This window comes from Phacochoerus africanus, chromosome 12, assembly GCF_016906955.1.
Source record: "Phacochoerus africanus isolate WHEZ1 chromosome 12, ROS_Pafr_v1, whole genome shotgun sequence".
NCBI lineage: Eukaryota > Metazoa > Chordata > Mammalia > Artiodactyla > Suidae > Phacochoerus > Phacochoerus africanus.
In genome coordinates, this window is record NC_062555.1 from 20,710,779 (window position 1) to 20,738,113 (window position 27,335).

The 27,335-nt window shown below is 48.6% G+C and overlaps 1 protein-coding gene across 1 annotated transcript in view; it reads left to right on the plus strand.

The window, feature by feature from the left end:
• LOC125112447 (kinesin-like protein KIF28P) overlaps positions 1-27,335 on the plus strand; it is a 72,244-nt gene that overhangs the window by 16,902 nt on the left and 28,007 nt on the right. The window contains exons 8-17 of the mRNA XM_047754628.1: positions 85-152; positions 1,990-2,099; positions 3,003-3,109; positions 4,994-5,084; positions 6,828-6,882; positions 8,624-8,747; positions 10,144-10,288; positions 16,999-17,117; positions 17,694-17,801; positions 26,021-26,295. Coding sequence (XP_047610584.1) covers positions 85-152; positions 1,990-2,099; positions 3,003-3,109; positions 4,994-5,084; positions 6,828-6,882; positions 8,624-8,747; positions 10,144-10,288; positions 16,999-17,117; positions 17,694-17,801; positions 26,021-26,295 — 1,202 coding nt within the window. The remainder of the gene's footprint in view (positions 1-84; positions 153-1,989; positions 2,100-3,002; positions 3,110-4,993; positions 5,085-6,827; positions 6,883-8,623; positions 8,748-10,143; positions 10,289-16,998; positions 17,118-17,693; positions 17,802-26,020; positions 26,296-27,335) is intronic.

A 27,335-nucleotide genomic window follows, 5' to 3' on the forward strand; every position in this document is an offset into this window, starting at 1 on the left:
TGAATGTTAGCTCTGTAATAGCAACCACGAGAGCTCTAAACACTTACATAAACAACAAAATCTGAAACGGATATTTTTTCACAGATAGCAGCCATAAGTCCTGCTGACATCTGCTATGAGGAAACTTTATCAACATTAAGATATGCTGAAAGGTATGTTTATGACTAATTTTTTATTTCTTTTTAGGGCTGTACCCACAGCATATGGAAGTTCCCAGGCTAGGGGTCAAATCAGAGCTGCAGTTGCCGGCCTACACCACAGCCACAGCAACACCAGATCCTTAACCCACTGAGTGAGGCCAGGGATCGAACCCACATCCTTAGTCGGGTTCATTACTACTGAGCCACACGGGAACTCCATGCTTATAAATACTTATTATCCCTAGTGGTTCCAAGTTGTAAATCTGGCAAATTCTTGCAGCACCCTTGTCCGTGTTGGGTTGGTGTTTTGGAAAGGGGTCCAGGAGAAGGCAAAACAGAATTCCTTGTGCAAGAACATAAAACAGCTAAGAGGAGGGAGAGGGGCTCAGGGCCCTCCTGAGCCTGTCGTTTTGTTGCTCCAGCCCTGGATGGGGGAGAAGCCGGGCTCAAATCCACAGGAGAAAGCCCTGATCTCAATCCTGAGGTGCTTGGTACCTGTCCCCTTGCATTTTCCTGCCTGATAGCACAGCCATTCCCAGCTTCTCCTTTTGTCACATGGAACACGGGTAGAGAAGAGTGGCAGGCAGGGCGTTTGTGTGCTAATGATAAAGCTGAGGAGGTAAGAGGCACCCCTGAAGCTGTCACCAGCCCCCGCTCTGCAGCTCGCCCTGTGCTGGTTCTTGTTTCTCCAGGCCCCGCACAACAGGTTCTGCTCTTGGGAGGAGGCCTGCAGGGCTCAGCATCTCCTTCCAGGGAGGGGCTGTCACCACAGGTTCCTTCCCTTCTAACTGGCCTGGGAAACAAGGCCACCTCCTTGCCCCGGAGGTGCCAGGCCGTTGCCTAGCCGAGTTCCTGCTTTTCAAGGCAGGAGGGAGCCTGCTTCTCCTGACCCTTCTAGGAAGCTGAGGGTCTGGGGAGAGGGAGCCTCTGACCAGGGGTGGAGACCACGTGCCACCACCCCCTCCTCTATCCCAGGCATGTGGCAGAGAGTATCCACCAGCTGATGAGAATCCCTTCCGCTCCATGCTGGAGCCAGGCACTCTCAGTCTGCGTTCCAGGCAGCTGGAGCTGGTGCGTGAACTGAACTTCATTTCTATTCTAACACGTCGCTTGTCACATCTATGGGCCATAGAATCTGACGCCATGCAAGGTGGGACCTGGACCTCCCTGCCCTGGTTGGCTCACACGCTGCGTTGGGGTGATGACCACCATCGGTCCTGGCACAGCTCTGCCCAGCATGAGGCTGAAGCTCAAAAACCATAGGTGTTGGAGTTCCTCTTGTGGCTCAGTCTTAATGAATCCAGCTAGTATCCATGAGGATGCGAGTTCGATCTCTGGCCTCGTTCAGTGGGTTAAGGATCCGGCGTTGCCATGAACTGTGGTGTAGGTTGCAGACATGGTTTGGATCTGGTGTTGCTCCATGCAGCAGTAGACAGGAGTGAGTTAGGTACCCTCCAAGCACACCCCAGGCCAGGTGCACACGGCAGAGCAGTCACTGGCAGCCTCCAGGGTTTGTGTGCTTACCACAACATCAGTGACCGAACAGATTTCTCATCACCAACCGAGTCAGCCCAACTGAGGGACTGTGTTCAGGGCCTGGGACATAGGGACAGGGCTCCAGGCCTCCAAGGAGCTGCTCATGTTGATTTGAACTGGGGTGTGTGACTAAGTGCCTTCTAGTCTTAATGGTTTACTGGAACCTGACATGGTGGAATCTTGACTCACTTGAGGGCGAAAAGTTCCCACTTGGACAGTTTGAGACCGGAGCCCAGCTTCCGTCCAGTGCTTTGGTGGTGCTGCTCCAGCTGCACAAGATCCAAGGCCTGAGTGTGTGTCCACCTTTGCCCAGGGCTAAGAAGATCCGGAACAAGGCCGTGGTCAACACCTCAACCCTGGTGAGAGAGTCAAGGGCAGAGAACAGCAAACTGCTGCTCGAATGTGGAAACTCCAGAATAGCAGGTAAACTGGCTCAGGAGTCAGTGCAGGTGCCAGCCAGCAGCCAGGAGGCAGGGGACAGGAGGAGGGACTGAGGGGGAGGTTGGGGCATCCCTGGGACTTTGTCTAGGATGATTTTGGCCTGAATGTAGATTCATATGCATTTGTTAAGAAATCATGGCCCTATCCTTTTTATTTTTTATTTTATTTTGTTTATTTTTTACATGTACATAATCCATTCTTTTTCAGGTTCTTGTCCTGCATGAGGCCATGTCCTTTGTTTTTATTTTTTATTTTATTTACTTGTTTTTGTCTTTTTAGAGCCGCATCCATGGCATATGGAAGTTCCCAGGCTAGGGGTGGAATTGGGGCTGTAGCTGCCAGTCTATACCACAGCCATAGCAACACCAGATCCAAGCCACATCCACAACCTACACCACAGCTCATGGCAACCCTGGATCCTTAACCCACTGAGCGAGGCAGGGATTGCACCTGCATCCTCATGGACACTATGTTGGGTTCTTAACCAGCTGAGCCACAGGGGAAATCCAAGAGTCCCATATTTTGACTGAGAACGGAATTGAGACTTACTCTGTGCCTCACCTTTGACATTGCAGGCTTTAATTTAATTAAATTAATTTATTTATTTATCTTTTAGGCCTGCACCAGTAGCATATGGAGATCCAGGCTAGGGGTCCAATTGGAACTGTAGCCACCGGCCTATGCCAGAGCCACAACATGGGATCTGAGCCATGTCTGTGACCTACACCATAGCTCAGGGCAATGCCAGATCCTTAACCCAATGACCGAGGCCAGAGATCGAACCCAGGTCCTCATGGATGCTAGTCAGGTTCGTTAACCACTGAGCCACGATGGGCGCTCCTTTAATTTGATCTTAAGTTGTTTAAAATAGCTCCTTTCTTCCAGAGCTTCCAGCCTGTTTGCTGACGGAGCCCACTGCTCAGCTGTCCTGGGCACACCAGCTGGAGCAGGCTCGGCGGGAGTGGCAGCAGCACTACGTGGCCATTGCCCAGGTGAGGTCCCAGCCCACCCCTACCCCCACCTGCTGAGGCCAACAGGGAGGGGCTTGCACCTTATCCAGAGATGCACTGATGCCTGAGCTGCTGCCAGGTGGAGAATCGGGGTGAGGCATAATCCGTGTACTATGTGAGTGTGACATGCGATATGGGACATCTGAGTGAAATTAGTGGCAGAGTTGGGGAGAGAATGAGGGGGCATGGAAGGGAAGTAGGCAGAGAGTCTTTGGTACATCTTGATGAATGAGGCTGAGGGTAGAATTTAAGGCTTGTTCATAAGTAGGGTTTGGGGAGAATTTGAGGAATACCGTCATCTTCTTGGGACCACATGTTGTGACCCTGAACCATGTGTCTATCCTGACATTCACTGCCAATTTCAGATCACAAATGGGCCGTGATGCGAACCTTGTACCTGGGCCAGGGGGATGCCTTCTCTACTTCCTGTCTACACCGCTCCGTCCACGGCCTTACTCCCCAAAGCCACGAGGCTCTGGCCAGACTCCAGTCATGGGTGGGCCAGCCCTGGAGGAGTTTAAGAGTGGCAGGAGGGATCCGGTCTAGATTACCAAAGGCTCATGAAACCAGAACCAATGTGAGCCTCAGGTGGTGGGACCTGGCAGCAGCAGGTCAGGTTAAGTTAGGATCCAAGGATTTTAGAGGTGTAGACATAATATGGCGGCACACAGCAAGCAGAAGCAACAAGAAATTACCATCCTGAGCAAGGGGTACCTGGGTTGGTGACTCGGCTTCGAGGGTCAAGTAGGATCCAGAGTGAAGAAATAGGACTCTTGTGTATGGACAGTGACAGGTGACAACCAAAAGGACTTTCATTCTCTTTACTCTTTATCAGAGCTTCAAGATTTTTTATTATTTATTTATTTATTGCTTTTTATGGCCACACCCACAGCATATGGAAGTTCCCAGGCTAGGGATCCAATCAGACCTACAGCTACCCACCACAGCCAAGGCCACAGCCACAGCCACAGCAATGTGGGATCTGAGCAGTGTCTGCAACCTATACCTCAGCTCAGGGGCAACTTGGGATACTTAACCCACTGAAGGAGGCCAGGGATGGAACCTGCATCCTCATGGGTACTAGTCGTGTTTGTGCCACAGGAGCAACTCTAGAACTTGAAGGTTTAAAAGCTTGCACCTGCATAGTTTATTCCAGTTCTGTTTGTCTATCCTCTATAGCTGCAATATCAATCCATACCTGTATTAAAGAATGTCATGCACTAGCGTCCATGAGGACGCAGGTTCCATCCCTGGCCTTGCTCTGTGAGTTAAGGATCCGATGTTGCAGTGAGCTGTGGTGTAGGCCGGCACCTGGAGCTCCAGTTCGACCCCTCACCTGGGAACCTCTGTATGTCGCGGGTGCAGCCCTAAAAAGACCAAAAAAAAAAAAAAAAAAAGACTGTCATGCATTTCGGACCCAAGAGAGGGCGCTGCACAGGCCACACTTTGCCATCAACTTCTGATGGGCAAGGAGGTGGCCAGAGGTCTGGGGGAATGAGATGTCTCACTCAGTCAGCGGCCCAGTATGGGACATCGTGACAGCTGGGGACTCCGGGAGCCTGAAGAAACAGCAGAGGCGGAAAGCAAAGTGGAGGGGACCTTGCGGGAGCAGCCGGGAAGGGCGGACAGGTCGGAAGCCCGCTGTGCTTTGCAACAGTCCTGAGGGGGTGAATGCTGGCGGGCCCGCACCCCCTTCATCAGCCAAGGGTCCGGTCACACTTTCCTCCTCTGCGTCACTTTACCCAGCGAGGCGACGGGATGCCCAGACAGCCCGCTGAGGAGCGGCGGCTCGGGCGCTGAGAAAGCACCACTGCGCGTGCGCTGTGCTGCCCTCGGGTGAGGAAACCCTCTCGGTTTCTCCCGCAGGAGCGGCGCTTGGGGAGGACCGTCCCTCACCTTCTCAACGTCAATGAAGACCCGCAGCTCACGGGGGTCCTCAAGCACTTCATCCAGGCTGGTACTTGCCCTTCCCCGGCACCCACCCCCCCACCCCGGGGCATGGTTCTTTTTCTCTTCAGTTTTTTTCTTTTTTTTTTTTTATGGTAAATTACACATAACAGAAAATTCACCATGTTAATCATTTTTAAGTGCACAGTTCAGGGAGTTCCCGTTGTGGCTCAGTGGGTTACAAACCCATCTAGGATCCATGAGGATGCAAGCTGGATCCCTGGCCTCGCTCAGTGGGTTGAGGATCCCGCGTGGCTGTGAGCTGCGGTGTAGGTCACAGACCAGGCTTGGATCCCTCTATGCTATGGCTGTGGTGTAGCTCCGATGCGACTCCTAGCCTGGGAGCTTCCGGATGCCGCAGGGCGGCCCTAAGAAGGCAAAAAAAAAAAAAAAAAAAGTATACAGTTCAGTGGATTAAGTGCCTTCACACTGTTGTGCAACCATCGCCCCATCCATCCCAGACCTGTTTTTATTTTCTCAAGTTGCAACTCTGTCCAGATTGTGCGATAACACCCCACTGGCCCGTCTCCCCCAGTAATTCTGTGAATTTGGCTCTTCTGGGTACTCCGAATAAGTGGAACCCTGCAGGATTTGTTCTTTTGTGTGTAGCTTACTTCACTCAGCATAATGTCCTCCAGGCTCATCCCTGTTGAAGCCTGTATCAGCTTTCTTCCCTTTCTTTTTTGAAATTTTTTGTCATTTTAGGACCACACCCGCAGCATATGGAGGTTCCCAGGTTAGGGATTGCATTGGAGCTGCAGCTGCTGGTCTACACCACAGCCACAGCAACACCAGATCCGAACCGCATCTGCGACCTACACCACAGTGCACGGCAACACCAGATCCTTAATCCATTGAACGAGGCCAGAGATCAAACTCGTATCTTCATGGATACTAGTCAGGTTCTGTTCCACTGTGCCACGGCGGGAACTCTTGAGCTTTTCCTCCCTCTCTAAGGCTGAAGAATATTCCATTGTATATGTCTACCACATTCTGTTTATCCACTCATCCACTGGAAAATGGCACCCAACATCTGGCTTTCCCAAACTAGCCCTGTGCACACTCAAAACTAGCTCTGGGCACACTCAAAACAGGAGAGCCTCAAGAAGGATGCAGTGGGAGCAGCTTCTAGGAGTTGGGGGAGGGGGGTGCTACTCCCAGTGCTATCCTGGGGATCAGTCACTGGACGGAACCAGAGCGTCATAGACCAGAATCTTCCCTGTGGCCAGGCTCCAGCACATCTCCTAAGGCCCCACCTCAACACATTCTTCCTCCAGAACTCCCATGAAGAAGGTAGAACTTTTTTCTTTTTTTGCTTTTTAGAGCTACACCCGCAGCATGTGGAGGTTCCCAGGCTAGGGGTCGAATGAGAGCTGCAGCTGCCAGCCTATGCCAGAGCCACAACAACGTGGGATCCTAGCCACGTCTGTGGCCTACACCACAGCTCACGGCAACACCAGATCCTTAACCCACTGAGCGAGGCCAGGGATCCAACCTGCATCCTCATGGATACTAGTGGGTCTCGTTACTGCTGAGCCACAACAGGAACTTCCAGAACTTTTTAAAAAGTTAGGAATATCACAGAAAAAGCAGACAGTAAGATAGTGATCCCTATGGCAAGGCGAAGTCCAAGTATCACCAGGACAGAAAACCGCAGTGGGAAAAATGGCACTTGCCCCAACACCGGGCATGTTGGCTTATTAAGGTCAAATCCTGAAAAAATTTTAACGTAAGTTATCCTAATTCTCTTCAGGTTCCTGTGATGCTGGTCAGGCTGCTTCAAATGCCATCATTCTTCAAGGTTTGGGGTAAGTTTACAGGACCCTGCACCTTGTCCAGCATTAGAGATTCCAGAGGAGACTCGAAGGTCACCCAGGTATCAGCAGGCCAGGCCTCAAAGCCCTCAGGACAACAAGGAACAGGAAATCACCAGACCTCCCTCGCCACCCACTCTAGCCTGTGTGGAAGGTTACCTCCGGAAGGGCTTTCTCCCCTCACTGAAACCCTCCTGCTGTGCTCCCTCTGTCTCCTTGGCTCTCATCTTGAGAGGCAGTAATTCTGCACAAACGGACATGAGTCAATTGAGCAGGAAATGAAGAGAGTTCAGGACAGGCCACTACAGTGGCCCAAGGCTTTTGCGGTTCCATCACCAAGAGCAAGAGCATCCTTGGTTTGCTGTGCTCAGAGCCCTTACCAACTGGAATCATGCAAAGCCCAGACTTTGAGCGGGTCCCCACCCCAGGGGCCCCTCAGGAGCCCCTGTGGAACCCCAAGGTGGGGTCATAAATTCAGAGCCAGTTTCCTCCTCTGTGGCCCCTCTCGTGGGGAGCCCACTGCTCTAGGGTCCCCTGCCACCTTCCAGGAACACTGTTTCCTGACTGCCCAGATTTCCAGCCAATAGGCTCGGTCAGCGCCTGTAGAGAGAAGCCTTCCTGACCAGTTCCTCCCACATACCTCAGCCCTCCTTAGCCCACATGGGCTCCTCGTGTGTGTGTGTGTGTGTGTGTGTGTGTGTGGCGGGGGAGGGGGGGGGAGACTGTTGGCACTAACTCCCTCTGACCACCGCCCCCAGGCGCCTTCTCCTGATTTGTCCTGGGGATGGATCATTTCCCTGGTAGACCACCTCCTCTGTGGACCCTAGTCTAACACACAGGTCTAGAAATGGCTCAACTCCAGATGAGCTGAGGTTAAAACCTTCCCCGTAGGCTCCCTGGGCCCCAAGCAAACAAAGGCTATGAATAGACACGTATCTCAACTTCTCGAACATTCCACCACAGCCAAGGAGTCCGGGAACATTCTCGAACAGTTAGGAAACTGGTTATTCAGGGCACACAGATGATAAATACTGGGCAGCCAGTGTGACACCTCCGATACCCACCCCAAATCTTGTAACATCTCAAGTCTGGATATGTGTAAAGACCCATAAACATTTCCATTGTGTCTCGGTGGTAATGAACCTGAGTAGTATCCATGAGGACGCAGGTTCGATCACTGGCCTTGCTCAGTGGGTTAAGGATCCAGCGTTGCCATGGGCTGCAGTGTAGGTTGCAGATGTGGCTCAGATCTAGTGTTGCTGTGGCTGTGGTGTAGGCTGGCAGTGGCATCTCTGATTCAGCCCCTAGCCTGGAAACTTTCATATGCCACAGGTGTGGTCCTAAAAAGATAAAACAGAAAAAAATGCAGGCTCATTATTAAGTCACCTTCGCAGGTGTCACTCCTGAAACAACACCCCTCTTTTCATTTCCCCTCCACTCAATCCCACCAGCCTGTGGGGTCTCTGAGGGCTCTCACTTGACCCTATGTCTCCTGGCTCCTTGCAGCCAGGGGTACTCGGTGGTGTTGGTTCTGCCAATAAACGTTTGCTTTGTTGTCTCCACACTTGAGTGTGGGGTCCCTTCCGCACCCACTGACCACAGCACACTGGAGCCCCGCGGGCCTTCCGAGGCAGCTGTAGGCTGTACCCAGTTGTGCAAATAAGAAAGCGTGACAGAAACTGTTCACGAAAATCATAATTTATTTGGCCACTTAGACATGTTCTTGTTTTTTTAGAATTTCAGATAAACACGCTTCCTTCACGAATTCGGATGGCAAAGTGATGGTGACCCCACACGGCAAATGCAAGGTCATCGTTAACGGGGTCCCCATCACAACCAAGACGAAGCTGCGGCATCTGGTAAACTCTCCCGTGGAGCCAGAGGCTTCCCTAAGCCTGACCGGCCCAGAGGGACCCAGAATGAGGGTGGCACGGCTGGGTGCTATGCCCCATTGTCCCCCTGCTATGGGACACTGTAATGACAAGGTCACAGCTGTGGAGTCGAGAGACCAGATACTAACTCGCTGTGCTTTCTGGAGAAGTCATTTCACCTTCCTGGACCTTAACGATAAAGCAGAGAGGGGGAAACTAGGTGAACGCTGAGATCCTTCCAGCTATAACCATGTATGGCATTGCAGGGTTTTTGTTTGGTTTTGTTTTGGTTTTTAGAGCTGCACCTCCTTCATATGGACGTTCCTAGGCTAGAAGTTGAATCAGAGCTGCAGCTGCTGGCCTACACCACAGCCACAGCAATGCAGGATCCGAGCCATGTTTGCGACCTACACCTCAGTTCATGGCAGCACTGGATCCTTAACCCACTGATTGAGGCCAGGGATTGAACCTGCATCCTCATGGATACTAGTTGGGTTCATTTCCACTGCGCCAGGACAGGAGCTCCTGACATTGTAGATTTTTAAAACCTGTCATTGAGAGGGACTGCCAGCATCTTGCCAACACCAAGCTCTCCCTGTCTCCTCCCACCCCCCTGGCCTGAGCCTCAGCACCACACCGGCTCCAGACCCCTCCCCATGCCTTTCGGATCAGCTCGTTGAATCAGACTGCTCCCATCTTGGAAATCCTTGAGTGTCTCCCTTTTAGGACATGTGAGCAAGCCGGCCCATCTCTGCCCCCCTGCACTCATGCTCTGCCGGGGCTTCCCCTGGTCGCACAACCCTTGGAACACTCAACCGTCCCAGGCTCTGGTCCTCAGCAGCTTTCTCTGCCTCACGGCAGCTTAGCACACTTGAAGGGTCGCCTATTTAGTGCACGTGGGCAGAGGTCTTCTCTGAGCCCCAGTGTAAACCCAGGCGTTCACTCTGCGGAAGCCCCGCCCCTTCCTTCCCAGCATCCTTTGCAGGATGATGTGACTGCATGTTAGGGTATCAAGTCCTGGGTGGGGGCGGGGGTCTCCCTGGTCCCTACTGACTCCCAGTGCCTGTGGGATAAAGGAAGACATCAAGGAGAGCCCGCACAAAGAAGCAAGAGGCTTGTAAGTCAACTATAATTTAAAAATTTTTAAATAAATTATTTACAAGCCTCTTGCTTCTTTGTGCGGGCTCTCCTTGATGCCTCTTGCTTCTTTTTTTTTTTTTTAATAATTTAGAAGCAAGAGGGATCCTTTCCCCCTTCCTCCCTCTTGTGTGTGGGTCTCTCCCTTGCGTACAGGAGTCACAAGGTCTGCTGATTGAACCCAGAGGAGCAGGCTGACCCCGCCCCCTACCCCCTCCTAACTCTGAGTCGTGGGTTTCCTCTCTAGGACCGAATTATTTTGGGATCCAACAGCGCCTACCTCTACATCGGCTTTCCTTCTGAGCGAGGCAGTGAGGACTTGAGCAGATTCGATTATGACTTTTTCCAGTTGGAGAGAGCAGCCGCGGAGGGCGTGAGCGTGGACAAGCTTGGTGAGTGGCCCCAGGCCGACCTCTGGCATTTTCCGTGGGCAGGTGTGAAAGCAACCGCTTGCCCTGTGGGTAGCTGTCCTTAAGAAAATCATCTTTCATTGTGTCAAAGTATAATGTTGAGAAAGCTAAAATACGATTTCCCTGCACATGTAGAATGAGCACATGTTAAAGATGTATTTAATTTATAAAACCCTTCCCCTGTGAATCAGGGTCAAGACGGTTCCCAGGAGGAGAGAGGAGGGCGCTGAAATGGGATTGCTGGCTTGGGCAGCACTAAGCAATGCCTTCAGGGCCATTAATCTCCTGGACAAAAATTCATTTCACTGCACCGGCTTGCTGTAAATTCGCATCGGTCAGCTCAGAGTGGGCCCTAATCCTTGGTCAGGAATGAGTGTACACACACCTGCACAGTTCCCCGAGGGAACCAGAGGCTCCTGACACAGGCTCTGCCAGGACATTAAAGGGCAGTCATCCTTCCACCTTATTTCCAGGTTTTGGATGACTTTTCTTGACAGTTCTTTGCCCCTGAAACCTTTTCTTTTGTGGTCACTGTGTGGCTCTCTCATGGGCACAGTTAGCTGGCCGTGCTCAGCCAGCCTGTCCTCTCAGCTCAGACGCCATCTGCCCCAGTTTCCTGGAGCTCCTTGCCGTGGCTGGAAACATTTTGTAGGTAATTCTTAACCCTGACATTTCTTGAAAGGGACAGAAAAGTATCTACAGGAGTGCGTGGAACTCTCAAACACACTCCACTCAAATTTCCTGTTTTAATATTTGATATTTGCTTTATTATGTATGTGTTTATATATATATATATATATACATTTATATTTATAATTTTTTCTGAACCTTTTTCTTTTTGGGGCTGCACCTATAGCATATGGCAGTTCCCAGGCTAGGAGTCGAATCTGAGCTGCAGCTACTGGCCTACACCACAGCCACAGCAACACCGGATCCAATCCTCATCTGTAACCTACACCACAGCTTGCAGCAATTTGGGATCCTTAATCCCTGAGCAAGGCCAGGGATCGAATCTGCATTGTCACCGATACTATAAGAGGTCTTTAACCTGATGAGCCACAGTGGAAACTCCCCTGAACCATTTGAATGTAAGATACAAACATGATGCTTCTTTATCCTTTTTTTTTTAGAAATTTTAAATTTCTGAAGTTCTTTTTTTTTAATGTTTTTGTTATTGTTGATTTACAATTTTATCATCCTTTGATCATTGGATGATTGGCATGATTTCTGTCAATTTCTTCTGTACAGCAAAGTAACCCAGTTATACATATATGTACACACCCTTTTTTCACATTTTCCTCCATCATGTTCCATCCCAAGTGATCAGATATAGTTCCTTGAGCTATAGAGCAGAATCTCATCACTTATCCACTCCAAATGCTATTGTTTACATCTCCTAACCCCAAACTCCCAGCCCCTCCACTCCCTCTCCCATCCTTAAATATATCCCTGTATACTTCCTAAGGCAAAGGACATTCTTTCACATAACTAGAGTACAATGATCAAAATCAGAGAATTAATACTGATATGATACTATTACTTCATCTATGAGTTTTGCTCATATTTAACTGTTTCAGTAATTTCCATTATAAAAAAATTGGGGTCCAGGGTCTACTTCAGGACCATACTTAGTTGTCACATCTCTTTGATCTCCTTAAATCTGGAACAGTTCATCAGGTTTGTTTTTGTCTTTCACGACCTTGAAATTTTTGAAGAGTAAAGTTAATTTTATACAGTGTTCTTGCGTTTGGGTTTTTATGATGTTTCCTCATGACAGGGTTGAGGTGGTAGGTTTTGGGCAGGACTGCCAGCAAAGTGATACTGTATCCTCTGAGCCTCAATGTGGCAAGGCAGCGTGGTGTCGAGTGTCCCTTTTTGGTGATATTAATTGTGATCCCTTGGTTAAGGTGGTGTCTGCCAGTTTTCCCCACTGTAAAATTACTAATCTTATTTTTTTTCTTTTTTTTTTAGGGCCACAACTGCAGCATATGGAAGTTCCCAGACTAGGGGTCGAATCAGAGTTGCAGCTGCCAGCTTACACCACAGCTCATGGCAACCCTGGATCCTTAACCCACTGAGCAAGGCCAGGGATGGAATCTGCATCCTCATGGATACTAGTCAGGTTTGTTCCTGCTGAGCCACACTGGAAACTCCCTATGCTTTAAATTAATAACTATTTTATGGGGAGAGACTTTGAAATGTGGAAATCCTATACCCCATCCCACTTTCATCCACTAATTTTATCACCCTTTGATCATTGGATTATTAGTATGATTTTTGTCAACTGGTAAATTTCTAGCTCCACCATTTCTTCTACAGTTATTTGAAAAAATGTTACTGTAAGAAATAAGCTTGCTTTCGTATTTATTCATTGATTTATGTCAATGTGAGCCTGGTTTTACTCAATAAGTTATAATCTGTTGCTTTTATAATTTATTTTGATAAGCAAATTTTCCTAGATTTGGCTGATGGGAGTTCCTTTCTTTTTTTCTTTCCTCTTTTTTTTAAAACCATACCCGCAGCATATGGAAGTTCCCAGGCTAGGGGTCCAATTGGAGCTGCAGCTGCTGGTCTGTACCACAGACCTGAGCCACATCTGTGACCTACACTTCAGCTTGTGGCAATACAACACCAGATCCTTAACCCATGGAGTGAGGCCAGGGATTGAATCCGTATCCTCATGGATACTAGTTGGGTTCTTAACTCACTGAGCCACATCGGGAACCCTGGGAGCTTCTTTCAAACTATATTTTGTGTCTTCCCAACATTGCTTATCATTCTTTAAGCACTAGCTTACTTTCTGTCATCAAAAAATTTTCAGGTTCATCTTATGGGCTCTCAGTTGCAGCTCTGGTGTCAATCATTTCTCCAAGGGTCCTGAATCCTTTTGTTGGAGAATGACTTTTATAAATCAAGATCTCATGCTGGGTGTGTAAACTGCTATATGGATACATGGCTTCCACTCACAGATTATAGCTTCATCTGTATTTATAAAACTGTAAATTCATATTAATACCGCCAATCCCAGTGTTTATTTTATCTTTCCCTTGGTGAGGAAATTTAGAATCTATATGTCCATTTTTCTCCATCTGCCCTGTGGATTCCACACCTCACTTCTTCTCAAGCATCCGTCTCTGAAGAGTCTGCCCACCCCGCCCCACCCCGTCGTGCATCGCTAAATGCTCTCCGTCGGCCATTCCATTACATGCTCTTCTATCTTCCACCATAAAAACAAACAAACAGGGAGTTCCCGTTGTGGCTCAGCGGTAATGAACCTGATATTATCCGTGAGGATACAGACTCAATCTCTGGCCTTGCTTAGTGGGGTAAGGATCCATGGTTGCCATGAGCTGTGGTGCAGGCCAGCAACTGGAGCTCTGATTCCACCCCTAGCCTAGGAATTTCCACATGCTGCAAAAAAGCAAAACAAACAAAGCCCTACCTGGACCCACATCTCCCTCTGGCTTCTGCCATATTGCTTTTTGTTCCCTTTTATGGAAAACAGGTCAGTTGTTTCCACTTTCTCATCCCCAGTCTGTCTTCGGTCCCCACCATGCCTTGGCCTCTGCCCTCCGTGTCCCAAGTCTAGCAGGCACGTGCCTTCTCGCATCTTACTGAGGTCTCGGTGGCATCATACCCAGTAGAGTCCTCTCTCCTTTTTGAAATGTCTTACTCTTGGCACGTGTTGTCCTGGTTTTCTTCTAGGCCACTTCTTCCACATTTCCTTTCCTGGCTCCTCCTCCTCTAACCCATTTGAGATTTCAAGTGCCCCGGAGCTGGGGCCTTGGGACTCTTGGACCTCGGGCTTCTCTGAGCTTCGGACTCTTCTCTAGACAGCGGCTTTCCCCTCTGTGCTCTCATCGCTCTCCGTGGCTCTGAGCGCCACCCATGCTATCAGCCCTCAGCTCCCCTGCTCCTCGCCCTCCTCTGGGTATCTCTTGATACCTCGATCTAGCTGCTGCTGCTGCTGCTTCTTTTTTTTTTTGTCTTTTTGTCTTTTTGCCTTTTCTTGAGCCACTCCCACGGCATATGGAGGTTCCCAGGCTAGGAGTCGAATCTGAGCTGTAGCCACCAGCCTACACCAGAGCCACAGCAACTCGGGATCCGAGCTGCATCTGCAACCTACACCAGAGCTCAGGGCAACGCTGGATCTTAACCCATTGAGCGAGGCCAGGGATCGGACCTGCAACCTCATGATTCCTAGTCGGATTCGTTAACCACTGTGCCACGACAGGAAATCCTCTTTTTTTTTTTTTTTCCTGTCTTTTTTAGGGCCACACATGCAGCATATGAAAGTTTCCAATCAGAGCTGTAGCCACTGGCCTATACCACAGCCACAGCAACTCAGAATCTAAGCCACATCTACAATCTACACCACAGCTCACAGCAACACTGGATCCTTAACCCACTGAGGGACGCCAGGGGTCAGACCTGAGTCCTCGTGGTTACTAGTCAGGTTTGTTCCTGCTGAGCCATGATGGGACCTCCTGCAGCTACTTTGTTATCTCTGCTTGCATGATTCTCAGGCATGTCAACACGGAAGTGTCCAGAACAGAGCCTTGACTCCTCTCTCACCCCAAGCCTCTTCTCAGAGTCAGGACTTACCATTTGGGCAAACTGCTCAAGCCAAAAATCTAGCCTCCCTCGCTTCTTCACTTCTTCGCCCAGTTTGCCTTTTCTCCATCCTCCTGGGGCCACCATTTCAGGGAAAGCCATCATCTTCTCTTCCCTGAACAGTGTAGCCCCACTGAACTCATCAGATCATGGTATTCTCGGGCTAAAAAAATATTCATAAGATCTTCTTAAGATCCCGAGTTCCCATTGTGGCTCAGAAGAGACAAATCTGTATCCATGAGGATGCAGGTTTGATCCCTGGCCTTGCTCAGTGGGTTAAGGATCCAGCATTGCTGTGAGCTGTGGTGTAGATTGCAGACGTGGCTCAGATCTGGTGTTGCTGTGACTGTGGTGTAGGCCGGCAGCTGGAGTTCCAATTTGACCCCTAGCCTGGGAACTTCCACATGCCACAAGTGTGGCCCTAAAAAGCAAAAACAAAAACAAAAAACCAGCAAAACTTCTCAAAATCCATAGAATAAAATGCACACTCTTTAGCATGGTCTTGAAGGCCCTGTATCACAGGCTTCCTCTTCAACCTCATCTCACACCACTTTTTCTTTACCCTACTTTGAACCTTGCTGGTCTCTATGTTGCTCCTCCAACACACTGAGCCCTTTCTGCCTCAGGACCTTTGCACTTGCTGCTTGTTTTCCTTTGCGTCTTCTTTCTCATCTTTCCTCTCTCAGCTCAGACATCACTTGCTCAGGTAGATCTTCCCTTTGCTTGGCTTCATTTGTTTACTCTTTCTTACTTAACTGTATTTCTTTCATAGCATTTGTCACATTTTGAAATTATTTTATTCTTAGTTCATTTGATTATTATTCCTTTGTCCACATGAGAATATAAGCTCTAACTGGGATTTTTTTCCCCTCTTCTTTGTCCGTTCATTTATACTCATTCCACAAGTATTTACTGAGCTCTGACTAGGTGCCAGATATGGCTCTAAGCCCTGGGGACCCAGCAGTGAGCAAAGGAGTGCCCTGGATTTCTGGGTCAAAGCTTCCCCTCATCCTCTCCGCCCACCTGCCACCCCCAACAACCTGGGCTTCCTGGTCAGAAGGAGCTCTGGTGTCTGCCTCATTCATGTCTCCCCTCGGCTCAGATGGAGCCTCCTGACCACCTTCCCTCCCCTCTCTCCCCCCTCCCCAGGCATCTGCTCACGCCCCTCAGTGGAGGCCCAGCTACCAGGGCCCTGGGCAGCACCAGGGTCTCTGCTTCCCAAGGAAGGAGAGTCTCAGGTCACTCGTGCCTTTGCTCCCCTCCAGTGCACACTCTGCCTGAACTTGCCATGGAAACTCATGCCTGGAGGAGTTTCCATTGTGGCTCAGTGGCTTAGGAACCTGACTGGTACCCATGAGGATGCGAGTTGGATCCTTGGCCTCGCTCAGTGGGTTAAGGATCCGGTGTTGCTGTGGCTGTGGTGTAGGCTGCCAGCTGCAGCTCCAATTCGACCTCTAGCCTGGGAACCTCCATATGTTACACCTGCACCCCTAAAAAGCAAAAAACAAAAACAAAACACACCCAAAAACTCCTGCGTTGAGAGCTGTGGGTGCACCTACATATGTGCGAATGGTTCCTCCCTTTTTCCTTTACCAAAGATCTTCCTGCAGAATTTCAACAAAAAAAATGGATTTGAAATTCACCTCCTTGTTCATTTTCTGCAAGTTCCTGACCAAAGCTGAGCGAACAGGACCTGTGCCACCAAAAAAGCCTGGGTACCCAGCTCTTCATTCACTTACTCACAGGGCCGCCGGCACACTTGCGTCTTGGCCCAGGGCTGGCAGCACAATGAGGCTGAACAAGTCCCAGAGAGCCTGGGTTGAAGGCGCTGGGCGCCAGTGAGGACTATCGGGGTGGGGGTGGGTGGGAATTCCGGGGCCCAGGCTTCAGGGCGGGGAGCCCCTGAATTGTTGAGAGATCCTGACACACACGAGGCATCGCCAAGCGGGATTCAGTCAAATATTCGAGGAACTGAATGAACCACGGAAAGAGGGACCAGCGACCCCATGCGTTTATTCGCGGCTGAGAAGCATCCCAGCAGCAGTGGGTGACGTCCCTTCCTCTCCGCTCGTCCCCAGGAGCGCTGCACGGTGGGGACGCGAAGGTGGACCCCAGCGTCCTGGCCGTGTTCCAGGACTATGTCAAACTGATGCCACTCGTTGCAGAAGCCAATCAGATGAGCGAAGAGCTGGGGAAGGTAAGGCTAGGAAACTCCAGAAACGGCCTCGGAGACCAGGTTCCACACACCCCTCCCTCCGACTGCCCTTGGAGAACCGGCATCATGGTGGAGACACGCAGACGGGCGGGCCTGGGGCAGGAGGTGCTTTGCGCGAGAGCCCGCAGTACGCGAGCGACAGCCCCGCGGCCTCCCTGGTCCCGGCCTCCCGGTCCAGCCTCGAGCCATTCCTTCCACCTCTGGCCCCGCTGGCTCCGGGGCCATCAGGACCCCAGACCACTGCTTGCTCTCCATGGCCACCCGGCCCAGGCCGTCCTCCAAGGTGGCCTCTCTGGGTGCAGGCACCTCGATGGCTTCTCTGCCACAGAGAAGGCCTGGGTTGGGGGTGGCTCCCTGGTGACACGGGACCCGCGTCATAGGAACTGTGTGGGTACTGTGGAGAAATTCTGGTGCTTTGTCGTTTCTCTAGGAGGGAGTTAAGGAGAGGAGGGACCCTCTTTCAGGAAGCCTGCGTGTGGAGAGCAGGAAAAATACATTGCAGAGGCGGGGTAGGCTGATAAAGGCAGAATGATTTAGTAGAGGTGGTTTTCTTACCAGGGACTTAAAATGGAGCTCAAAGTGAAGAATTTAGCATCATCAGACTCCAGGGGCTATGACCTTCAAAAAGAGGTCACGGTGAAGGTGACTAACCGTCAGACTCACCAGGTAAGGCTGCCCCTGGGGTGGGCGACAGTCTTCATAGGGGTTTCTGGAGAGTTTCCTGGGGACCCTGGTTTGCTTTACCTGCTGCAGCCTGTGCAGACCCAGCAAAGGGGCCAGGTGTCTCCCAAGTTTGAGCAGGATTCTGGGGACAGACCCTGGGGACCCTCCTCTGTGCCTCCCCTCCCCCCACAGATCCAAGGCCTGGGATCTCTCCCACCTATGGGCAGTTAATGCTTTCTTCTTTTTTCTGTTTTTATTTCTTTTGTTTTTTTTTTTTTAGGGCTGCACACAAGGTATATGGAGGTTCCTAGGCTAAGGGTCCAATTGGAGCTTCAGTTGCCAGCCTACACCACAGCCACAGCAGCGTGGGATCTGAGCCGCATTAATAATCTACACTACAGCTCATGGCAACGCTGGATCCTTAACACAGTGAGGCCAGGGATCAAACCCATGTCCCTCATGGATACTAGGTCGGGTTTGTTACTGCTCAGCCACAACAGGAACTCCCACCATCTATTTATTTTTATTTATTTATTTATTTATTTATTTATTTATTTATTTATTTTTTGCCATTTCTTGGGCCATTGCCACGGCATATGGAGATTCCCAGGCTAGGGGTCAAATCAGAGCTGTAGCTGCCGGCCTACACCAGAGACACAGCAACGCGGGATCCGAGCAACCTACATCACAGCTCATGGCAACACCGGATCCTTAACCCACTGACCAAGGCCAGGGACTGAACCCGCAACTTCATGCCTCCTAGTTAGATTCATTAACCGCTGGGCCTCGACAGGAACCCCCGGCTGTTTATTTTTATCATGACTCCAAGACTTTGGTACAGAAGGGAGCCTGAAAGTGTGTCCAGCTGCTACTGGTGTCTGTGAAGACCGCTGTTCTGAACCAGTTTCTGTGAGACTCTGGGGGAGGCCGTTTTATGGGCTCCACTGGTGGGCCCAGCCCCATGTTTGACTTTGCTCCCCATCAGGAAGGTCCTTCTTAGGCACCGAGGATCCGTTTCCCCTCCGTCTGCCTGTCAAAAGAGAGCAGTGTCCCCATGCCTTTGGAGCAGCCCTCCAGCCAGTTGCTCATGGCTTAGAGTATCTTCAGAGGATGTGCCCCCAGCTCTCAGGCTGGGGTGGGCTGCTCTCTCCCAGTGTTCGGTGCTCATGTGCCTCCTTCACCATCAGGCCTGTGGCAAACATGCCCCTAGAGGAGGGGCTGGCTGTGGCTGGGACTTTTTGGCCATTGGATGATCTGCTCTTACTGAGCAACTAACTGATGCTTCTTTGGGTTTAACTTTTCTGCTCGTTGCCCTAATGTTGCCAGAATTTTTTAGGTCAAGACCCATCTTTTAAAACTTTTTAAAATTGTGAAATAGGGCAGAGAAAAAGTTACGAATGTATGCGTTCATGTGGTAAACGCTTGGGTCCCTAGGACCCGGTTCAATGGGCTCTATGTCTGCCAGGTGCTGGGGACACCGAGGCCACCACTCGAGTTTCACTGGCCCTGTGCTGTGGGCCTCCAGGGAGCAACCCCGAGCAAGGCCATTCCTGAGCCACAAACTCCTAAGATGTGTTCCTGTTTTTTTCCTTCTTTCCCTCTGACCAGCACCACGGTGGCTTCCTCTTAATCCCCTAAGGTTGGAGGAAAGGGAGACACGTGTGTCAGTCCACCCGGGAGCTCTCTGGGGTGGGGGTCTCTTTTACAAGGACACTAATGCCATCATGTGGCCTCCATCCTCATGACCTAATCACCCCCAAAGGCCACACGCTGGGGGTATGGAAGCAATCTATGAATTTGGGAGGCACACAAACCTTCAAACCATAGCAGCACGTTGGCTGCTGGTTCCCTGTGTTGCTCACATTCCCCGTGTTGCTCTCAGGGGTCTCCATGTGACGTGGGAGGGTCTCCTGTAAGACCCCACATCCTGGAAAGTCAGCCTTGCTGTCTACGCCAGGTCCCATGAGGCCTGGTTTAACTCTTTTGCTCCTTGCCCTAAAGTTGCCAGAATTTTCTAGGTCAACCCCCATCTTTTAAAACTTTTTAAAATTGTGAAATAGGACAAATAGAGAAAAGGTTATGAATGTGTGTGTTCTCGTGGTAAATGCCTGGGTCCATACAACCAGGTACCACGGGTTCCATATCTTCCAGGTGCTGGGGACAGAGCTGAACGTTCAGTGTGCACGTGATTTCGTTTTTGTTTATTCTGTCACTTACCACCTGGGCAAAGAAGCTCTGGTGAGCCAGTATCCCACATGCTTCTCTGGGGCCAGGCACTTCCCTTGAATTTGTTCAGCAGTTTACTGTCTTGTCAGGTCTTGCTTAAAGGAGATTTTTAGTTTTCTAAAACATTTTTTTCCATTTGATTCATTTTTTCTTCTTTTTAGGCCATGTCAACATTGTGCAGAAGTTCCTAGACCAGAGATCAAACCTGTGCCACAGGAGCTATAGCAGTGACAACACCGGATCCTTAACCTGCTGTGGCACCAAAGAACTCCCATTATTAATTTTTTTTTACTGTTTGTTTATTATTACAGCTTAAAGATGGTTTGAAAAATATTTTATTCAGCCTTTTTTATTGTTAGCAGAAGGATCACTGGAATGACAGCCTGCCGTTACCAGAAATAGAATGCAAGGCAGTGTTTTCACATTTTATTCCCTGTGCTATAAGGGAGAGCTGAGCGCCTGGGTGCCTCCTGAGATGGCTCTTTTGCGTCAACCTGGCATCCTTGTCGTAGGCGGATAACCAATGAGAAAGCTTCTGCATAAATGTTTGGTTTTCTCTTTTAAGGGATTATGCACTAGTTAATTTCATTTTTTTTCTGGTTTTCCTTTTTTTCTCATGCAGAGATAAATCTTACTAATCTGTCATCTTCAAGTACCAGTAACATTTTTTTTTTTTTTGTCTTTGCTATTTCTTGGGCCGCTCCCGCGACATATGGAGGTTCCCAGGCTAGGGGTCGAATCTGAGCTGTAGCCACCAGCCTACACCAGAGCCACAGCAACTCGGGATCCGAGCTGCATCTGCAACCTACACCACAGCTCACGGCAACGCTGGATCATTAACCCACTGAGCAAGGCCAGGGATCGAACCCGCACCTCATGGTTCCTAGTCAGATTCGTTAACCACTGTGCCACGACGGGAACTCCTAGTAACATTTCTTCAAATGAAGCCCCACCTTCCTCAAAAGCCCTGTGAAACGCTAGTAGTGGTAGAGCAGTAGTAACTTCTGATGGTTTGTTGGATTGTTTATGTATGTGTTTTTGTTGTTGTTGTTGTTTTTGCTTTTTAGGGCTGTACCCGCAGCATATGGGATTTGCCAGGATAGGGGTCTAATCAGGGCTACATCTGCCAGCCCACATCACAGTCACAGCAATGCCAGATCTGAACTGATCTGTGACTTACACCACAGCTCACAGCAACGCTGGATCCCCAACCCACTGAGTGAGGCCAGGGATCAAACCCACATCCTCATGGATACTAGTCAGATTCCTTTCTGTTGCTCCATGATGGGAACTCCTCATTGGTTTATTTTTGATTCTGTTCCTTTTGCTTAGGAAACAGAGCCAAAAAAATAATGCTAAGATTTATGTCAAAGAATGATCTACCTATGTTTTCCTCTAGGAGATTTATGGTTTTAGGACTTACATTTAGGTCTTTAATTCATTTTGAGTTTATTTTTGTATATGGTATAAGAAAATGTTATAATTTCATTTTTATGTGTAGCTATCCAGTTTTTCCAGCACTACTTATTGAAGAAACTGTCTTTTTTCTATTGTATATTCTTGCCTCCATAGATTAATTGAAGATCGATGAGAGGGTTTGCTTCTGGCTTCTCTGTTATGGTCTATTGATCTATATGTCTGTTTTTGTGCCAGTACCTTGCTGTTTTGATTACTGTAGCTTTGTGGTATGGTCTGAAGTCAGGAAGCATACCTTCATCTTTATTCTTTCTTCTCAAGATAGCTTGGCAATTTAGGGCCTTTTGTGGTTTCATATAAATTTTAGAATGGTTTATTCTAGTTCTGAAAAATGTCTTGGGTATTTTGATAGAGCTGGGCTTGCACTAAATCTGTAGATTGCTTTGGGATAATATTAATTAACAGTATTAATTTTTCTGATCCATGAACACAAGATATTTTTCTATTTCTTTAAATCATCTTCAGTTTCCTTCATTAATATTTTGTAATTTTCAGAGTGTAGATTTTTCACCTCCTTGGTTAAATTTATTCCTAGGTATTTTATTCTCTCTTATACAATTGTAAATGGGATTGTTTTCTTGAATTCTTTCTGATAGTTCAGTATCAGGGTATAGGAAAGCAACAGATTTCTGTATCCTGCAACATTACTGAATTCATTTTATATATATAATACTTTTTTTGGTATAGACTTTATGGTTTTCTATGTATCAAATTATATAATCTGCAAATTGTGACAGTTTTACATCTTCCCTTCCAGTTTGGATGACTTTTATTGCTTTTTCTTGTCTGATAGCTGTGGCAAGGGCTTGTAATACTGTGATAATTAGAGGTGGTAACAGGCATCCTTTTCTTATTCCTGATTTTAGAGGAAAGGCTTTCAGCTTTTCACCATTACGTAGGATGTTAGCTGTGGATTTTTCATAAATGGCATTTTATTGTGTTGAGATATGTTCCTTCTATACCACTTTGATGAGAATTTTCATCATGAATGCAAAGCTGGTTTAGTGGTGCTGAATTCTTTTAGCTCTTGGCTGTCTATAAAACTCTTTATCTCTCCTTTAAATCTGAATTATAGCATTGCTGGGTAGATTATTCTTGGTCACAGAGCTTTTTTCCTTTCATCATTTGAAATATATCATGCCACTCCCTTCTGGCCAGCAAAGGTTCTGCTAAAAAGTTAGTTAATAGCCTAATGGGAGTTATCTTGTATGTAACTTGTTGCTTTTGTCTTTCTGCTTTTGAGAGTCTCTATCTTTAATTTTTGCCATTTTAATTACAATGTACCTTGGTGTACATATTTGAGATCATCTTGTTTAGGACTCTCTGGGCTTCTTGGACTTGAATGTCTGTTTCCATTCCAAGGTTAGGGAAGTTTTCAGCTATGATGTCTTCAAATAAATTTTCTGCCCTTTTCTCTCCTCTTCTCCTCCTTCTGGGCCCCTATATAATGCAAATGTTAGTATTGTTGATGTTGTCCCAGAGATCTCTTAAACTGCCTTTTTTTTTTTTTTTTTTTTTTAAGGGCCATACCTGCAACATATGGAGGTTCCCAGGCTAGGGCTCTAATTGGAGCTATAGCTGTTGGCCTATGCCACAGCAACGTGGGATCCGAGCTGCATCTGTGACCTACACTACAGCTCACAGCAATGCCAGATTCTTAACCCACTGAGCGAGGCCAAGGATTGAACCCACAACCTCATGGTTCCTAGTCAGTTCATTTCCACGGCTCCATGACAAGAACTCCAAACTGTCCTCATTTTTAAACATTTTTTCTTTTATATTTTCAGCTTGAGTGACCACTATTCTCTCTTCCAGTTTGCTGATCTGTTCCTCTGTATCAAGGAATCTACTGTTGGTTCCTTCTAGTGTTTTTTTGTTTTTTTTTTTTAATTTCAGTTACTGCACTCTTTAGCTGTTTGGTTCTTTTTTATATTTTCTCTTTGTTAAACTTTTCATCGTGTTCCTCCATTATCCTCCTGAGCTCTTTGAACATCTTTATGATCATTACCTTGAATTTGAACTCTCTAATAGGTTGGTTGCTTATCTCCATTTCATTTTGTTTTTGTTTTTTTTTATGTGGTTCCTTCATTTGGGACATATTTATTTGTTGTCTCATCTTGACTAAATTGCTGTTTTATTTCTGTGTATTTGGTAGGTTGGTTACATCTCTCAATCTTGGAGAAGGAGCTTTCTGTAGGAGATATCCTATGTGTCTCAGCAGCACACTCCCCTGTGATTACCAGAGCTATATGCTATAGGGGTGCTTCCTATGTGGGCTGTGTGGAATGGGCTGACTACTGTGGGTGGTTTGGTAGGCATAGTTGGCCCCTGGTCTAGTTGGTTGCCAGACATGTGTGGTTGGGGCCAGGTTATGAGGCAGTTAACTGTGGAGCCCCAGAGATAGTCCTGGCTCACCAGTGGGTGGACTTGGGTCCTGGGGTGGCTCTTTGCAAAGCTAGGGGTCTCAGATCTACTGTTGCCTGCTGGTGGGTGGGGCAAGTTCCTGATATAGCTGACTGTGGGGCCCAGGGTGTCCCAACTCTGGTGTCAGTCCACTTATGAGTGGGGCTAGATCCTGAGGCAGCTCTTGAGATGCCTAAATGTCTCAGAGCTGCTTTGCTGGTGGATGGGATTTGGGGTCATGGAGTGGGGGAGGGGGTGTCCTAGGGCTACTGCTGGCCTGCTAGTGAAGCTAGGTCCTGGTCTCTGGCTGCAGAGTCCTGTAGGTCCCAGAGATGGTGTTGGCCTCCTGGTGCTGGTGGGTGAGGCTGTGTCCTAGGGTCTCTGGTTGGAAGGTCCTAGGGGGTCCTTAAGCTGGTTTTGGCCTACTGATGGGCAGGGTGGGGGCCTGGGGGTACCTGGAGTTGGTATCAACCTCCTGGTGGGTGGGGCTGGGTCCTGGACCCTCTGGTGCACAGGACTGTGTCCTTTGGCAGCCAGAGGCTCAGGGTGGGGGATTCTTGGGCAGCAGCCTGCTGGTGGTTGGGGATGTTCCCCTTCTACTACCTGCTTGACCTGAGGTGACCTAGGACTAGGGCCAATGGGCTAGGGGCAGGGCCAGGTCCCAGTGCTAATAAACCAGAGGGAGGAGTCCCTCTGGTTCTTGTCAGCACCAGAGTCTTCTTGATAGAATACCCCCCCGCCCCCCGCCCCATGGCTGCCACAAGCATCTATGTCCCCAGGGTGAGTTGCAGTTGCCTCCTGCCTGAGAGGATTTCCATGATTAGTAGGTGGGTCTGATCCAGGCTCCTTTCATATTAGTGTTTCTGCCCTGGGTCTTGAAATGTGTGGGATTGTGTGTGCACCCTTTAGGAATGAAGTCTTCATTTTCCACAGCCCTCTGGCTCTCCTGAAAGTAAGCCCCACTGGCTTTCAAAGCTAAACATTCCAGGAGTTTGTCTTCCCACTGTAGGATGCCTGATGTGGGGCTTAGACCCCTCACTCCTTGGTTAGAACTGAAATTATCTTCTTTTGGGTAGCCCACTGAGGGTATGGGTCTTGATTATACAGTATCTCTGCGACTCCTAGCCATCTCTTTCTGTGCATCTTTAGGTTTTTCTCATCAATAGTTTCTCAATAAGAAGTTCTAATTTGGGGTGCTCATGCGAGAAGGTGAGCTCAGGGATTTCCTACTCCTCCATGTTGGCTACTCCTCTAATAACCACTTCTGGTCTGACATTCATTATTGTTAATACATTATCTGACTGGAATTCCTCATATTCTGGCTTATGCTTTTGTTCACTCTCAGTAATCAGTAGCAATACAGAGGCCTTGGCCCTCACCTACTGAAGCAACAGACAGTGCCAGGTTCTTGTCCTGAATTTTCTGCTCACTGGGTATGACCACAAAAATTTATTATAGTTCAGAGGGCTGAAAGTCCAGCACAGATCTTGCTGGGCTAAAAGCAAGGTATCAGGAAACCAGTTTTGCTTTCTGGAAGCTTGAGGGGAGAATATGTTTTCTTGCCTTTTCAAGGTTCTAGAGCCACTACCATTCCTTGGCTCATGCCCATCTTCAAAGTCATCTACATAGCACCTCTCTGACCTTACTTCCATCACCATCTCTCTTACTCTGATCCTCTTTTCTGCCTCCTCTTCCACATTTAAGGTCTATGTGATTAAATTGGGCCACCTGGATAATGCAAGCTAATCTCCTTGTTTTGAGGTCACATATTCACAAGTTCCAGAGACTGAGACATGGATATCTTTGAAGATAATCCTTATGTGAACCACAAGCCCAAACCTTCATTTCTCCTGGGAGGATCTGTTTTCTAACTCCTTCATTTCCTCTAAGTCATTTTCTGGGATCTAGCAACTGAAGCAATGCTGAAGAAAACAGGTCAGGAATGAACAGAGTTCTCTTGTAGGACCTCACCAAAGCTAAGTTTGATGACAGTGTTATTGGTCTTGGGTACCCAAAACCCAGCCTATCAGAGAGAGCATGATGGGAACAATCACAGAAATGAACTGTTAGAGCAGCAGATGGAATCAAATACTGATGATGTATCATTGTATTTCTAGGTGTGGATTTGGTCAAAAGCCAAGTTTATCAATAGGAAATTCCTAATGGAGGAACTTTACCAGCGTTTCCTAGATGGTGAAGACAGCCACGTTGCTCAGGAAGATGACCCTTTCTGGGATCCTGTTGAGGTCATCCACTTGGGCTCGGCTCACATCTGGCTCCAGTCACTTGCCTACTGCATGAAGTTCGAGGACCAAGTGGAGTTTCTGAACTGTGATGGGCTAGAAGAGGCAGTGTTACATATCCACATGGTCCCCTGCTCTCCGACAGGACAGTGGGTATCTCCTTCCCAACCTTGTCTAGTTCTGGGTCTGTCAAACTAAGAGCAAGCCTGAGTTCTCCTGGGGGGGGGGGTGGTCAACTTGGTATCCAGAAGTGGTCATTCATGAGACAAATGAATGAGCCCATTCATTCATGATTCAACCCTATCAAATCTGATTTTTGCTGGGGCAGCTAAGTAGGCTGACCTGGGATATTTAAAATCCCATGTCCAAGAGCCTTCAAGCAGCTCAGTAACATGGGGTTGGAGACAAAGGTATGAAGAGGACATCCTGCCAAAAGGCAGGTGTAGGACACATGGACACAAACCAAAAGACCTGGGTTGGTAGAGAAGCCAAGGGGCCATAGGCCTTTCCACTCGCAGCCCTCCTCTGGCACCTGGGAAGACTGGCACCCACCACATGCACCTGCTCTTTCCCATGCCAGAGGTCTATCCCTGCTGAGGGGGCCCAGAAGCAGGAAGCAGAAAGCTGATTTTCCAGCTCACCCTGTCTCCTTGTATAGGTTCTGGTCATTTTTTTTGTGCCCTTTATCCAGGGAGGGACCGTGGTTTCCTCATTTGGCCTCCTTCTGAACTGCATCTCATCTCTGCTCTAACCCCACTCCTTTGCCTTTACCACCCACCCCTCAAGGTGTCTCGCCTGTTTTCTCTTCTTGGGGAACAGGGAAGTTAGGCAGTTTTTACAAAAGCTCAAGTCTCTTAGCAATTCTAAGCAAGTAGGCTGGTAGGAGGTCTGGTCTGGGGGCTGTGTCCTCATGGGTACCCAATGCAGTCTTTTTACCTTTCCAAAGAGGAAATAGGCTCACGAAGAAGAGACTGAGAGACCAAGATGACCACTGACTCACTGTCTTTACCAGGACTCTAGGCAGCTTCCTGGTCATTTTGCTCCCTCGGGCTTCTGGGCTGCCTGATGGTTCTCTTTCCCACCATGAATTAACAAAGTGGCATTCTAGTTTACGGATCTCAATCTTTGTGAGCTTGGTTGATGTGAGAGAATTCCCCTGTTGGAAAGTTGTCCAAGTTGGTTTCTGAGC